Raw genomic sequence first — 15,314 nt, forward strand, 5'->3', positions numbered from 1 at the left:
ATTTTACGTGCTACCCCCTGGAGTGTTACTGGAGTTTTTGGAGTGCTCAAATAAACTGGCCTTTTTCCCGAACGCTACTCTGGTCTCCTGCTCGTGAGGGATTCATTACAATATCGTAACATGGTTTAGATTTCTAAATAAATATTCACCTCGTCGCTAGATCGACCTACACCTGAAAAACTTGTGTCTGTGCAAGGCTTTTTGTCCCTACGAGGCCACCGTCATTTACACGACGGGAGGGGTGAGCGAGTGAGCCCTGCAATCTAGAATTTGACCACTGATGTCACTGTTTTCAACCCATTTTACACACTGGCCCTTTAAGATGCATTGGGTTTGAGAAGGTAACCCTCCCCCCAAGAGGAGGTCAATTTATGATTGTGATGGCTCTCTTCTGAAGCAAATAAATCAGATTTGAGTTTAATATGTTTTTCCCCAAACCTCCACAAAGTAAGTCATGTTTGGAAGTATGAAAGAACAATACTTTTGTTTTGTATAATATTGCAATGGACTCTGATATTTTGGTTTTAATATGATTAACATGCGGTTCCCAGCATAATTTGTGATCTGTGACAACTCCCAAAAAATGTGTTCTCATATACGCTTTCTATTTCAATATTATCCATCATAATTTGAACTTAGTTATTGTGTTTTCATTTTCCAAATATTATATATTTAGTTTTATTTACATTCACTGATAGCTTGATAATGTTGAACAATCGTTTTAAAATATCCAGTTTTGTTTCCACTGTATCCAGAAGCTGCTCAAGAACAAAACAGATTTGTATTATCGGCAAACAAAACTAGATTAAACAATTTTGGACCCAGCACTGACCCTTGTGGAGCTCCACATGTGAATCTCAACAAGTCAGACTTATTATTGTTTATTTGCACATATTGATATCTGTGTTCAAGATAATTACTCAGCCATTTGTGAGCTACTCCTCTAATCCCATATCTTTCCAGTTTGCCCATTAATAGTTTGTGGTCAATCGTGTCAAATGCTTTTTTTTTTTTAGATCTATGAAGACTCCTACCATATATTAGTTATATCTATTGCTGTGGATATTTGTTCTGTCAACTCCATCACTGCCACTGCTGTGGATCGGTTTGATCTAAAGCCGTATTGATGCTCACTCAGTAAGTTGTGTTTTTCTGTGAAATGATCGAGTCTTTGGACAAAAAGTTTTTCTATAATTTTTGAGAACTGTGGGAGAGAAATTGGTCTATAGTTCGAGGAGGAATGTTTATTTCCACTTTTGCAGATGGGAATGACCTTTGCTATTTTCATTTGGTCAGGGAATATACCTGTGTTTAATGACTGGTTAATGATATGAGTCTGTGGTTTCGCTTTGCCATCTATAATATTTTTAATGAATGTCATGTCAATATCATTACAATCAGTGGATTTCTTGTTCTTAAATTTGTTAACTACATCAACTAACTCCTTTTTATCGATTCTCTTCAAGAAAATGGTGTTTGAATTTATTTCAATAATGTTTTCATTTACATCCCCTGTTATTCTCCACCAGTTTTGTTTGTTTGCTTATTTCCTCCATTTCCATTTTCATTTTCATCATAGTGCCACCTTGTTTCGCCTTTTGGGGCATTGTTTCCTTGTGTTAGCATCTGATATCTTTGGTTAGTTTAAGCAAAAGTGAACCCCTGATTCACTTTTGTTTGGCGTTTTACCACGCTACACCTCTGCGCGTTCAGACAATCTCAGACTTTTTCTGTGATGTATGCCCTATTATTGGATATATAGTGAAAGTTATTCATGATGTTCATTTAGAGCTGATGCATTAACTTTTGCTATCTATCTATAATCTGTTTAATAGGTTTTGTATTTTAACATTGATGAAGATGGTGAAAAAACTGTATATTATACTGAAATGTGGTAGCATATGTAGTGGCTGTTGTCATTTGTTTTGATTATATGTGATTGTCTGTAGCTCCTGACAACATTTTGGTTTAAAGGTATTGAATTATTATTACTTCAAAATTGTTTCTTTGCTCAGCTTAATGCTGTGGCATGATTATCTAACCACTGTCAGCTGTGTGACTGTATATGTGACTGTGATTTTCTCAACCTAATGGTGTAGCATGATCACCTAATCGTCATCAGGTGTGTAACAAAGGTGTGGTACATATAACAGATAAGTGTACCTGTGTCTCAATATGCTTGTTGATCTTGAAGGTGGCCCGAAGGCTGAAATGTCATCAAAATAAAAGAAGTGCATATGGCGCAAGAGTGTGCGACACTTGTTTTCTACAAACAAGTCTTTGGCCAGTGATCAGCACCTCATTATAAATCTTGGTGTGAGTTACTTTTATATTTTAAATACATAAAGTCATGAACAAACTCAAATCACGGAATCTCTGAATCTCCCTTTTTCTTACTTCATGTAATCTTCTTCCTTAATCGTCTACATGTCTCTGCACCTGTTTTTACTTGCTCTGTTATCACTGCATTACGCAATAAAATTTAAAAAACAAAACCAAACAGCAATATACCACTGTTTTAGCAACGGCAAAGAAATTTAATGCTTAACCAATGGGATGTCAGTTAGTTTATTAAGTTTACATTGTAACGTAATGTGTTACCACCCAAAATAAACTGTTCACTGTCTTCATTTTTCATTCATCTACACTAAACCACCTCTGCCAGTGCACCACCAGAAAAAAAATACCCCCTCAATGTTTTTGTGTCTTGTCATTATAGGATATATTAGAGAAGGGTGCTGGTGATCGGCACAACTGGATGATGTTGTATTGTGCATTAGCCTGTTCAATGTGTTCACATTCACATGTCTACAGTGTCTACATTGTATCCCATTCTGCTTTTCCATATAAAAGCTGGAAAATAAAAGCTGTGAATTTTTCACAGGTGGTTTAACACGTCTGAACAATTTGGACAGAAGCACAACACAATTTGAGGTCTTAAAGGACGGTACATAGAGCTGTTTAACAGCAGCTTTCTGTCCTCAGACTTGACTTTCCAGGTCCTTTCAATACAGAATCCCATCAAGTACATTTGTCCTGGTACACACTGATATAAAATGTCAGCCATTGACAGGACATCACTGCACATGTACATGTTTGTTTTCTTGTACTTGACTCATCCTGATTTGTGATTTTGAAGGTACTGTTGAGGGCGGTCCATTGGCTCTTCCCAGACTTTGCTTTCATGTGGTTGGTGGAAGAGGCAAAGAAGAACATGCCATTAGAGCTGGACTTCCTTAATGAAGGACAAAATGCTGAGAGGATGGCCAACATGCTTGCCCACTTCCCCTTTCTCAAGGTAAACACATAGTGATGTATCACCAAACCAATTTGAAAATGCAAATTAGTCTGGAAGCCCTCAGTTAATTTTTGATTTTCAAGGGGCGTTATCATTGGCCAGATGGAGAGACCCACAACCAATCAGATCAACACAAAAAGTTAGGTAATGCTGAGCAACGGACAAATATAAACAGAATTCAGCATGCAGAATAGCTGTCATGGTGTAGCATTGTCAACATGTCTGTGAACAAGTGTTGCCATTTTTGCCATCAGATTTGACAATAGTACTTCAGCATAAAGTTCCAGAGCCATCTTGGTTGTTTTTGCTTCAGTGGAGCTCCTCTTTACTAAGCTCAGTTTATGCTCCTTGTCCTGTCCCTGGAGCAGGGGTGCATGACTGAGAAATGAAGAAATTGTGTATTTGCATTAAGAGCAAAGGTTTCGCAAGTTGTCAGTCATTTTATCAGACCTGCCCCACGTTAGATAAACTGTGACTGACCAGGTCGAGCGTCGAGTGGAAATCTGTTTGAACAGGAGCGGGACCAGACAAATCTGCCAGAGCAAATAAAACATGAGCTCACAGATTTGTCTGGTTTCCAGGCTAACACAGTAGGTAAAATAAAAAAAAAAAAAACTTACAATGCTTCCTTTAATAATGACAGGCCTATGGACTTCACAGTGGGATTTAGTATTTTGGTCCCATGTGTGAACACATACGAGTAAGCAGCTTGTAAAAAGAATACAATACAACTGGGGCGCTAGAGAGCCGGCGATGTAGTAGGTTGTGTTTTTTATCAGCTCCTCCACCCTAACTTGATATAAATATTTAACACTCATTTTTTTGCACTTTTTGATGGTGAAACTGGTTTATAAAACTCCAAAAAAGAAACCGACCCAGAAAGCCCACGAGTCTCCTTCTGAGATCGAAGATAACCCGCTGACCGATTCAGCTAACGCTAACTCACCTGGCTCGACTAGCCCTGGGCGTGGCCAAACAGACACACCAGAGGAGGATGCCTCCCTGTCGCCCATCCTGGAGGCCATTAGACGGATGGAAAACTCCATGAACGTGAGGTTCGACAACTTGGAGACAACTCTCGCTGGGGTTAAAAATGCTGTCGCCGCCAATACCTCCCGCATTATCAACCTGGAAGAATGGCACGGAGAGTTTGATGGACGTCTGGTCGAGTTTGAAAAAAGTTACGGTGAGCTGTGTGCACAAAATAAACTCTTGAAAGCCAAAGTGAACGATTTGAAGGGCCGCTCGAGGAGACAAAATATTAAAATTGTGGGCCTGCCTGAGAAAATTGAAAGAGGCTCTCCAACTGCATTTATGTCTGCCTTGCTACCCAAACTCCTGGGAGTTGAACGTTTCCCCCCAGGGAATTAAAGTGGATCATGCACACTGCATCTGCCCACCAAGCAACAGGCCACGAACCATGATTGCCAGGATACACCATGACACAGTGAAAGAGGAGATAATCCGGGTAGCTCGCAACGAGGGTTCGCTAAACTATGATGGGCAGCGCATCAGCATCTTTCTGGACATCACAGCAGAGGTGATGGACTGCAAGGAGTTTGATGCCGTTCGACTGAAACTCAGGGAAGCCGGTATCTGCCATGGGTTTTTGTTTCCTGCACGTCTGACTTTCACTCATGCTGGACATACCAAAACATTTGAATCACCAAAGAAGGCAGCCACCTATGTTGATGAACACATGCAGCCTGCAGCAGCTGGAAGCTCCAAGTGACCTGGACACCACCAACGCTACGGATGTGGTATGACTTATGTATGCACTTAGGCTACACAGGCCTGCCTGCACTGCTGTGTATATTTTTTATTTTATATCAATTTTTATATCAATGAAAAAACAAACAAATCCGTGTTACTAAATTATTACATTTTTACATGTATCTCACCATAGCAAGTTGGAAGTTAACATATTCTCACCATATAGGAAGAGGGGAGACTCTCTTGAATCTGGCAATATAAGAACCATGATGCTGGGAGATTCTGTCACTTCACAGTTGTCCAAAACATGTGGTTGTGCCAGGCGGACATGATTGCCAGCATTTTTTCATTATTGCAAGAAATTCCAATGACTCATTCACAAGTCAAAAATGTGTTTTATCTGAAAGAAACATGCAATATTTACACCTAAGATAACAGAAAAATAGTAATAATATTATTCCTCACTATATGAAGTGACTGATAACAAGATCTGTATCATGGATTGTATTTATATTTATAGCGTGATGGGATGACAGCACGATGATGTGTGTGGTATCACTGGAAAGCTCCAGCCCTGCGCTTTCATGTGATATGCATGGCATTTCTGTGTGACCCTGCATTCGCGAGTAATCTATCCAAGAGTAATGTGTGTGCAAAGCTGTATGAAAGCTTTGTTATACATCATTTTAGTGTAATTTTATCATTTTTTTCACTGTGAAAACATTGGACCAAGAGGTCCAAGAGGGCACTTTAGCGAGCGTTTTTCAACAATTGGGCCACGGGGGTTCTGGTGTAGCTCTGAATTTCTTAGAAACTGAGGACAACTGCCTGCTGTATATTTGTGTTCATGGTCACAGTCACAGATAATTTTGTGGCGTTTGTTGTAACGTTAGACAAAAGTGGTTCACATCAGCTAACGTTACATTTAGCTTGTTTATAACTTCCATGTCATCATATACTGAAGTGAAACAACGTCTAACAAGTTGCGGTATATTCTCTAAATAAAAACAAAAATTACATACCTGTTGATTAGGAAAAGGGCCAACTGGGGATCAGTTTTAAAACCTTTCATATCTCTCAGCTCTCTCCATTTGGTGAATGCCCGACCGAGGTTTACATGCGTTTGGGCTCAAGCCCTATCACTGTCCCGTTTAGCCTTCTTCTGTTCTTTTTCTTTTAGATGGTGCTCCTTCTATATCCGCCATGACATCGAAAGTACAACCAAGTCCTTATAGATACATCTGGTAAAACTGTTATGTGTTCAGCAATGCGCGTTGCGTACCACATACTCGAAGAACACTCTGTAAACACGGCTCTTCTTCTTCTCTCAATTTATTGGCGGATCGCAAACAACTTCCAGGTGCATACCACCACCTACTGTACAAGAGTGTGCAATGTGTCCGAAATCATTCACTACTCCCTGCTACATGTCATTTAACCTGTTTCTTAAATCCTACTCGTAAACACGGCTCCTACTTCTTCTATGGTTTAATGGCTGTGGGACGCTGTGGGCGTGCAGACTTACTTCCGCCTCTGGGTGCCGTATTCTGGTTTGCTGACTTCCGCTTTGTCCAACCCGACCGAGGCTACGCTAAATAGCCATACAGAGAAAGGCTTTTTTGTCGCTGTTGGGTTCAAATAAATATGCGGATCTTCAAAGGGGGGTGATACAAACTAGGGACAGTTTTATAAATGGTAAAAAGTTCTGCACAGCTGCTTTAACTACGACCTTTATTCATTTAGGTCGGACCTTTCAAACTATAAATATTTCACCATCCAATGTAAGAAATCAATGCTAACATTCAAAAATAGCTAACTGTTACCCTATTTCATGTGTAAGTGTACACAATGAAGAGACAAAAGTCAATTTGAGAAACTTTATTTTCAAATTTCCACAAACAATATCTGATGGCCAGTCCGCTTCTCCTGGCAGCCTGCAAGAGACAGAAAAGATGATAAGCACATAACTTCAAGAAACAAATCAAAAACTTCACCACTGAATTTTTTTTTTTTTAGCATTTTAGCTGTCTTTTAGCCAGATTGAAGGGTTTGGGTCCATCACTGTGCTTAATTTAGTGTTGAAACAGTTAGGACCGTTTAATTTTCCGAGCGGAGGCTGCAACCTTAAGTTTATTTTTATTTTTTTGCTATACCCAAATACTACTTTCTTATAAAATAGTTATAATCAGTGTTGGGCAGTAACGCATAATTTGATTGATGAAGCCCAGGTAACTATACATTACCATTGCCGGTCCTCTCCGCTCCTCTCACCCACACTTGAACACCAGTTCTGGGATGCACAGTGTCGGCCCACCCGGCCTGACCTCCGCGGTCCTCTCCGCTCCTCGCCCCCACACTTGAGCATCCGTCCAGGGAGGGCCACGGAGGTCAGGCCGGGTGGGACCATAGGTGAGTGGATCCCAAATCTCGAGCCCTGCCCGGGACCACGGGTGGGAGCTCCGGGCACTTCCACTTTAACCCAAAACGAGTGCTCACGATAACCAGATAAGTAGATAACGTCAACTAGGGAAAATGAAATGAAAACACCACAGTTGTAGTCTGTTAGCTAACATGAGCTAAACTAGCTAACAGCTAACGAAAGATAACGTTAGCTGGTGGGGACCTGTGCTATATAAGTCGTGCCTCATCACTCACCAGGAACCTCTTTTAACGGTCACAGAATAAACAACATAGCTAGTTTCTGCTAAGTTATTCCAATTAGCTCACAACATCCTAATCTCAGACCACAGCCCTGTTACTATAGGTATGGACTTTGGATGGGAAAAAAAACACTATAATTGGCGATTTAACCCAAGTCTTCTCAATGACAAAATATTTTTGGAGAAATGCTCACTCTCAATAAAGGACTATTTAGCTTTTAACGATACAGGCAATGACTCAGGCAGACTCGACTTTATGGGAAGCTTTCAAGGTTGTAATAAAAGTTTTTGTTTTATCCTATGAAGCTGCACAAAAAAAAAAACAGAGGAGATAAAGGTTATCAGTTATAGATCCCCAACTTTCCCTACTTGAAAAACAGTATCGAGAGGCTCCATCTTCATCGTTATTAAAGGGCCACTGTGTAAAATGGGTTGAAAACCGTTGAAAACAGTGACATCAGTGGTCAAATTCTAGATTGCAGGGCTCACTCGCTCACCCCTCCCGTCGGGTAAATGACGGTGGTCTCGTAGGGACAAAAAGCCTTGCGCAGACACGTGTTTTTCAGGAGTAGGTCTATCTAGCGATGAGGTGAATGTTTATTTAGAAATCTACATGGTACGATATTGTAATGAATCATTCACGAGCAGGAGACCAGAGTAGCGTTCGGGAAAAAGGCCAGTTTATTTGAACACTCCAAAAACTCCGGTAACACTCCAGGGGGTAAAAGACTCCTCCCCTCTCTGCTCCTCCAATCTCCAGCCCGCACACTGACTGACAGCTTAGCCTGTAAACAGAGCTCAGCTGTTTATTTAGCCTAGCAATATCTCCGGACTATAGTAGCTGCAATGGACGACTTTGAACGCGATTTTGAAGAGTTTCTTGTAGCGGACACAGACCCAGAGCCATACCTGTTTGAGCCGGAGCATACAGATGAGGAACTCCATGTGTTTGATGCTGAGCGGGCGAGAAGAGAGGCTGAATGCACAGAATGGGATTCGGTGCTACTGCTACCATCGTTGGGGAGATATATCATCAGGAGGAAAAGCGCCGCAGAGAGTGCATCACAAGGAGTGAAGTTGCGTCTTCTTTTCCTCGCAGATGACGGTTCGGGTTCATTCTCTCCTGTTGCGTGGTAAGTGTGGTCCATTCGCAAACTTTATAACTAAAAAAACTTTTCACTACTCTCTATCGACGAACTACTAACACTCTCTGCTGTTTCCTCCTCCTTCTTCCTTCCTTCCGCTGTCTTCGTTGGTTCATTTATACACGCGAAACGCGTTCTCTGGCTGGCTGGATTGTCCGCTCGGTCTGCTGTACATACATGGCGGCGCAAGATGGCGACCTCTCTAAAGCAAGGTCCTTGCTATATATATGTATATAAAAGCATAATTATAAGGCTACGAAAACCAAACGAATTTTATTTTATAGCGATTATACACTTATATAAACATATTAATGGGTAGAGTATTCAGATTCAGATTCAGATTTGACAATAAACCATGCCAAATAGTACACACTGGCCCTTGAAAGGAGATTGTTAATTTAAAACATGAATATAACAGTATTCTCTCTCAGCAAATTAATACTTTACTGTTGAAAATAAGGCATGAACAATTTGAGTTGAGGGATAAACCTGGCCCTCTGCTCTCACGGCAGCTACGAGGTGTGCAGGCTAGCAGAGCTATCCACGAAATTAAAAATCATATGAGCTCTCTTGTTACAGACGCTGTTGAAATGAATAAGTGCTTTAGGAATTATTATGAAAATTTATATAAATCCCAAAGTTCTGCAGCAGAAGAGGATATTCTTCAATTTTTGCGCTCCCTCCCGCTTCCTAAAATATATTGCAATGTGCAAAATGAACTTAATGCTGAAATTACATTATAGGAGGTTATTACGTGTATGAATTTCCAAGTGGAAAGTCACCTGGCCCTGATGGCTTTGGCATTGATTTCTACAAAGCATTTATTGACTATGTGGCCCCTCTGTTGCTGAGAATGTTTAAAGAATCAATAAAAAATTACCAGATTCATTACATGCTGCAAACATTTCTTTAATTTTGAAAAAACATAAAGATCAGACCGACTGATCTTATCGGCCTATCGCCCTTCTCGGCAGTGATCTCAAAGTGTTTACAAAAATTTTAGCAAATAGATTGAATAAACATATAGCAACTATAATACAGCCAGACCAGGTGGGGTTTATTCCCAGGAGATTTTCTTTTTTTAATGTCCGTTGATTACTAAATATTGTATACAGTAAACAAAATAAGTCAAAATCTGCAGTACTTACGCTTGATGCGCACAAGGCATTTGATCAAGTTGATTGGAAATACATGCTGTTAACCATCAGAGAATTTGGCCTTTGCGAAAATTTTGGTTCATGGGTAGAAATGCTTTATGCGCACCCGACTGCATTAGTCCTCACTAATTCAGACAGATCTCACCCTTTCAATCTGTACCGTGGTGTTTGGCAAGGCTGCCCTCTGAGCCCTCTGTTGTTGGCTTTGTGTATTGAGCCCCTTACAGTAATCATCAGACACAATCCAAAAATTAAAGCTGCAAGCAGCATTGGGCAGGACCTCGGACTCATGCCGTTTCGGCCTCCAGCTCACGTAGACAGATAAAGACAAAAGTTTTAGACGATTTAAGACCCCTCTCCACTCTAGCTCACAGCTGAGAATTTCTCCACATTTGCTGTGTTACTTTCAGAGGCACTAGCTCACTTCCTGTTGGATTTAGGTCAGGGGTGTGAGTGCGTGATTTGTAGGTCTTGATGAGACGAACAAGCCACTTTGAGTTTAATCTTTCTACAACATTTTTACGGGCCGCAGTGGCCATTTTTGTGTGTCTATGTGGTGCTAGAGAGCCCATTTTGGCACTTTTGGGGTTAATATTTTCATTTTATCAAAGTTTTCGCCAGTCCTGACACGCGTACCAATTTTGGTGAGTTTTTGAGCATGTTTAGGGGGTCCAATTTAGTATTTTTTGCGCACCAATGGCGCCCCATGTCATGCAGTAGGTGCCCTTTTTTCCTTTTCGCCCCTGCCCTTCAAACATCCTGAGTCTGTCACTGAGAGTGAGAGACAAGCTGTGAGAGCAGGCAGATTGAGATGGCTTTGAAATGTGTCAAACTCCTCCCTTCAATTCCCAAACCATGGGTCCAATTGTCAATCTGATTATAACAGCAGAGAGATACACTCGTCCCAAACGCAGACATATAGTTTTTATGTTTGTCGAGTCAAAAATGTGATCTTGGTTGCAAGTTTACAATGTCTAGCTCACAGCTGACAATTTCTCCACATTTGCTCATGTTACTTTCAGAGGCACAAGCTCATTTCCTGTTGGATTTAGGTCAGGGGTGTCAGTGTGTGATTTGTAGGTCTCAATGAGATGAAGAAGCCAGTTTTGGTTTGATCTTTCTACGACATTCCTCCAGGCCGCAGTGGCCATTTTAGTGTGTTTAGGTGGTGCAAAAATTGTCAAGAGGTTTTGTGACATGTCACCTTTAAGAGGGTATAAAATCCAAACCGTTCGAGTAATGACAAAGTTGTTCAGAGGAATTGTTTAGCAGGGCTTGGTCTGTCATGTGTGCATGTTTGAAGTTGATACGATAAACGGTGTAGGAGGAAATATTTTTTTAGTAAGAGAATTTTTGAAAAATGACATCTTACTTTGAAAGGGCAAATAACTCACTTCCTGTTGGATTTAGGTCAGGGCTTGCAGCATGTGATTTGTAGGTCTTGATGAGACGAACGAGCCAGTTTTGGTTTTGTCTTTCTACGACATTCATCCGGGTCACAGCGGGCATTTTAGTGTGTCTAGGTGGCGCGAAAATCGTCAGGAGGTTTTTCTAAGACATCACATGTAAGAGGCCATAAAATCCAAACCATTCCAGTAATGACGAAGTTATAAAGAAGATCTGATTAGGACGAGTTGATCTGTCATGTGTGCGAGTTTGAAGCTGATATGATAAACGGTGTAGGAGGAGATGTTTTTTGAAGAAGAGCACGTTTGAGGCGAAATCTTACTTTGAAAGGGCAAATAGCTCACTTCCTGTTGGATTTAGGTCATGGGTGTCAGCACGTGATTTGTAAGTCAAACACGCAAGTTTTGGTTTGATCTTTCTACGACCTTCCTACGGGCCGTAGTAGCCATTTTAGTGCACCTAGGAGGCACTAGAGAGCCCATTTTGGCACTTTAGGGGTTAATAATGTGTATTTGCTGTTTCAAATGAAGTTTCTGCTGCTGTAATCTGTCCTTTAAAGATTGTGAGACACACAGAGAGAGCTGTGTGTGCGTGTCTGTGTGTGCAGCCATTGTCATGGTGATTAATGACTTGCCTGCACCTGAGGGGCACACAGAGAGCTTATGAGAGAGCAGATCAGCAAAGGTTGTTTAATATGGGTTTGAAATTTCTCAAACAAGTTCTTGCCATTCACAAACCGTTGGTCCAATCATGAAAATAAAGTGATGGTGAGAGAGAGCCACTTCTCGTGAACGCACGTGTCATGTTTTATATGTGTAAAGTCAAAAATGTGGTCACACGAGCGAGTTACAAATGTGTTGCACCTCAGCTGTTTTCCAGAAATTTCTCCTCTGAGTTTACATGGGAGTAAATGAGAAAAAAATCGGCGCTCCTTTCGCTTTGGAACCACTCAGCAAAAATGTGTACGTGTGAGAGATTCCATGTCAACAATTCTGTGACCAGGACAAATTTTCCTACGTTTTTTGGTATAAATTGTATATGTACAGTGAAAATTGTGGCCGTATGAGCGAGTTGAAGAGAAAATTTCTTGATGAGTTTACAGCTGCTCTCCACTCTAGCGATGACATCACCCACTCTAGCTCACGCAATACACACCCATTATAAAGTCTGAGAAGGACTGAAAATTTCATGTTTTTTAAACTGACTTTGTAGAAAAACTAAAAGATATTGAAAATTTGAATTAGTTCCTGAAAGTCGACGGCAGCGTCAACGTTTGAGAGTTGGAATGGAGTTTCTACGTCAATGTATGAATTTGTGATGTGTGGGTGAAGATGAGTGAGTTTGAAGGATTTTCTCATTGACTTCCATTATAACAAAGTTTCAGAAAACGCTGAATATTTTTGAAAGTTTGAATGGGATTGAAAAGTTGAGTCAAATGTAAAAAGTCAACAAAATGATGAATATTTTCCATTTTGAATGGAGTTTCTAGCTGAAAGTATGAATCGGTAGTTACAGTTTGAAAAAATGTGAAATTTTTAGATTTTTGAGGATTTCATAATTCATTCCCAATGGGAAAATGATTTGGGAAAAATCGGGAATATCTGAGAAAGTATGAATGTTAGGAATGTGAAAAGTCTTTCCGGTCTTGTCTTAATTCAGCTGAACATTTTCATGTTTGAATGGTTTGAATCGGTTAAAGTTTGTGGAACTACTCCAACCGTTTTCGTTGAATGGGATTGAATGGGAATCAGAATTTTAACGCTGAATTCCCGGGAAAGTATGAACGTTATGGAAAAATCTGAAAGTTTACGATAATGAAGCTGAATCAGAAGAAGTTTGAATGGTTTGAATCGGTTGAAGTATGTTTAAGATAACTGATGTTGAAAAATGCGGCGGAATAATAATAATAAGAAAAACAAAGAATTTTGGTAACAGAAGAACATAGGGTTTGAATGCTTTCAGCATTCACACTCAATAATAACTAGAAAAGCAATTTCTGAAGAAATTGCAGGTGTTAATGCTGCAAGCTGAAGCCACGCTGCAATGCTGCCTTGAATACAATAAAGTTTGAATGATTTGAATGTTTGAAAGTTTGTTGAAAAGCTGACGCCACACTGAATAACTGCCTTTAATAAAATAAAGTTTGAATGGTTTGAATATTTGAATGTTTTACTGAGATTTATGAAATCTAATATGGTCGCCGCCTGGTGACGCCATAATATGCAAATTAGATCAGTGAATTTACTCCCATCAGATTCCTGTTCCTTTATTTTGAGGATGAGATGACAAAAACAACACAAAACAAAAGAAATCTACTGTGTAAATATGTTCAAAATGCTGTTTTACTGAGATTTATGAAATCCAATATGGCCGCCACCTAGTGACGCCACAATATGCAAATTAGATGAGTTAATTTACTCCCATCATAAACTTTGGAACATGATGAATAGTTTTCTCATTTACAGTATGTCTTTGTCTCTCACCACTTTCAAGCGACAGCCTTTTGAAATGTTGAAATGAAAATGGAATATTTTCCTCAATAAACTCTGGCATCTAAAGGGTTAAAATGGAGATTGTGCCCCTGTCATGTCTGCATGTAAGATGTAGACACGCACACACCTTCATGTTTCTGTGAGTTTGTGTGTGACAGCGGTTACCATGGTAATTAACTAGGTGCACCTGGCAGAAGAGCAGAGCGAGACAGACAGAACACAGAGAAGAGCCCTCTTTTAGTGGAGATTTAACAAGTTCTTCCCATTCCCAAACCATTGGTCCAATCATCAAAATACTGTGATGGTGAGAGACATACACTTCTCCCGAACGCATATGTCATTTGTGGAGTCAAAAATATGATCACATGAGCGAGTAACGATGTTCCTACGGGTTGCAGTGGCTATTTTAGTGTACCGAGGTGGCACTAGAGAGCTCATTTTGGCACTTCAGGGGTTAATAATGTGTAGATGCTGTGTAAAATGAAGATTCTGCTGCTGTAATCTGTCCTTGAAAGATTGTGAGACACACACACACAGAGGGCTGTGTGTGTGTGTCTGTGTGTGCAGCCCTTGTCATGACGATTAATGACTTCCCTGCACCTGAGAGGCATACAGAGAGCTCACGAGAGAGCAGATCAGCAAAGGCTGTTTAATATGGGTTTGAAATTTCTCAAACAAGTTCTTCCCATTCCCAAACCGTTGCTCCAGTCATCAAAATAATGTGATGGTGAGAGAGATACACTTCTCCCGAATGCATATGTCATTTTTTATATATGTGGAGTCAAAAATGTGATCACACACACAAGCTACAAATGTGTTGCCCTCAGCTGTTTTCCAGAAATTTCTCCTCTCAGTTTACATGGGAGTGAATGAGAAAAAAATCAATATCAGTATCAGGAAATATGGTCATATAAATGTGTTCAGGGTGGGACAAATATGAATCATGTCAAGTTTGGTGGACAACGGACCATTTACTCCAAATTTATAGCAATTTCCTGTTTCATGGCGAGACATCAAAAGTAAACCCTCTGCAGTGCGCATAGACACTAATGATATGTCACGTTTGTGTACATCAAATATAGACCACATCACTGAAAATTCAGATGAATCCAAAGAGAAGTGTCTGGTAAGAGGTACTTCCTTTCACCACTAGGTGGCGCTATGATTATCACGGAATATTGTCATATAAATGTGTTCAGGGTGGGACAAATATGAATCATGTTTGGTGGAGATTGGACCATTTATGCCAGAGCTACAGCAATTTCGTTTTTCATGACGAGACCTCAAGATTCAACGCTCGGCAGCGGGCGCGCCATTCAACATTGGGCAAATCCTGTGATAACTTTTGGTCACAACATAGTCACGCTTACATACACCAAGTTTGGAGCCAATCTGATTAAATCTGTAGGACAAGTTCGTTAATTTACAAGCCCTGGAAATGG

At 40.3% G+C, this 15,314-nt stretch overlaps 1 protein-coding gene across 2 annotated transcripts in view; it reads left to right on the forward strand.

Moving 5' to 3' along the window:
* Nucleotides 1-15,314, forward strand: part of adck1 (aarF domain containing kinase 1) — a 321,537-nt gene that overhangs the window by 183,836 nt on the left and 122,387 nt on the right. For both annotated transcript variants that reach the window (XM_050061967.1, XM_050061966.1), the window contains exon 7: nt 3,140-3,298. In XM_050061967.1, coding sequence (XP_049917924.1) covers nt 3,140-3,298 — 159 coding nt within the window. The remainder of the gene's footprint in view (nt 1-3,139; nt 3,299-15,314) is intronic.

This window comes from Epinephelus moara, chromosome 14 (genome assembly GCF_006386435.1).
Source record: "Epinephelus moara isolate mb chromosome 14, YSFRI_EMoa_1.0, whole genome shotgun sequence".
Lineage (NCBI taxonomy): Eukaryota > Metazoa > Chordata > Actinopteri > Perciformes > Serranidae > Epinephelus > Epinephelus moara.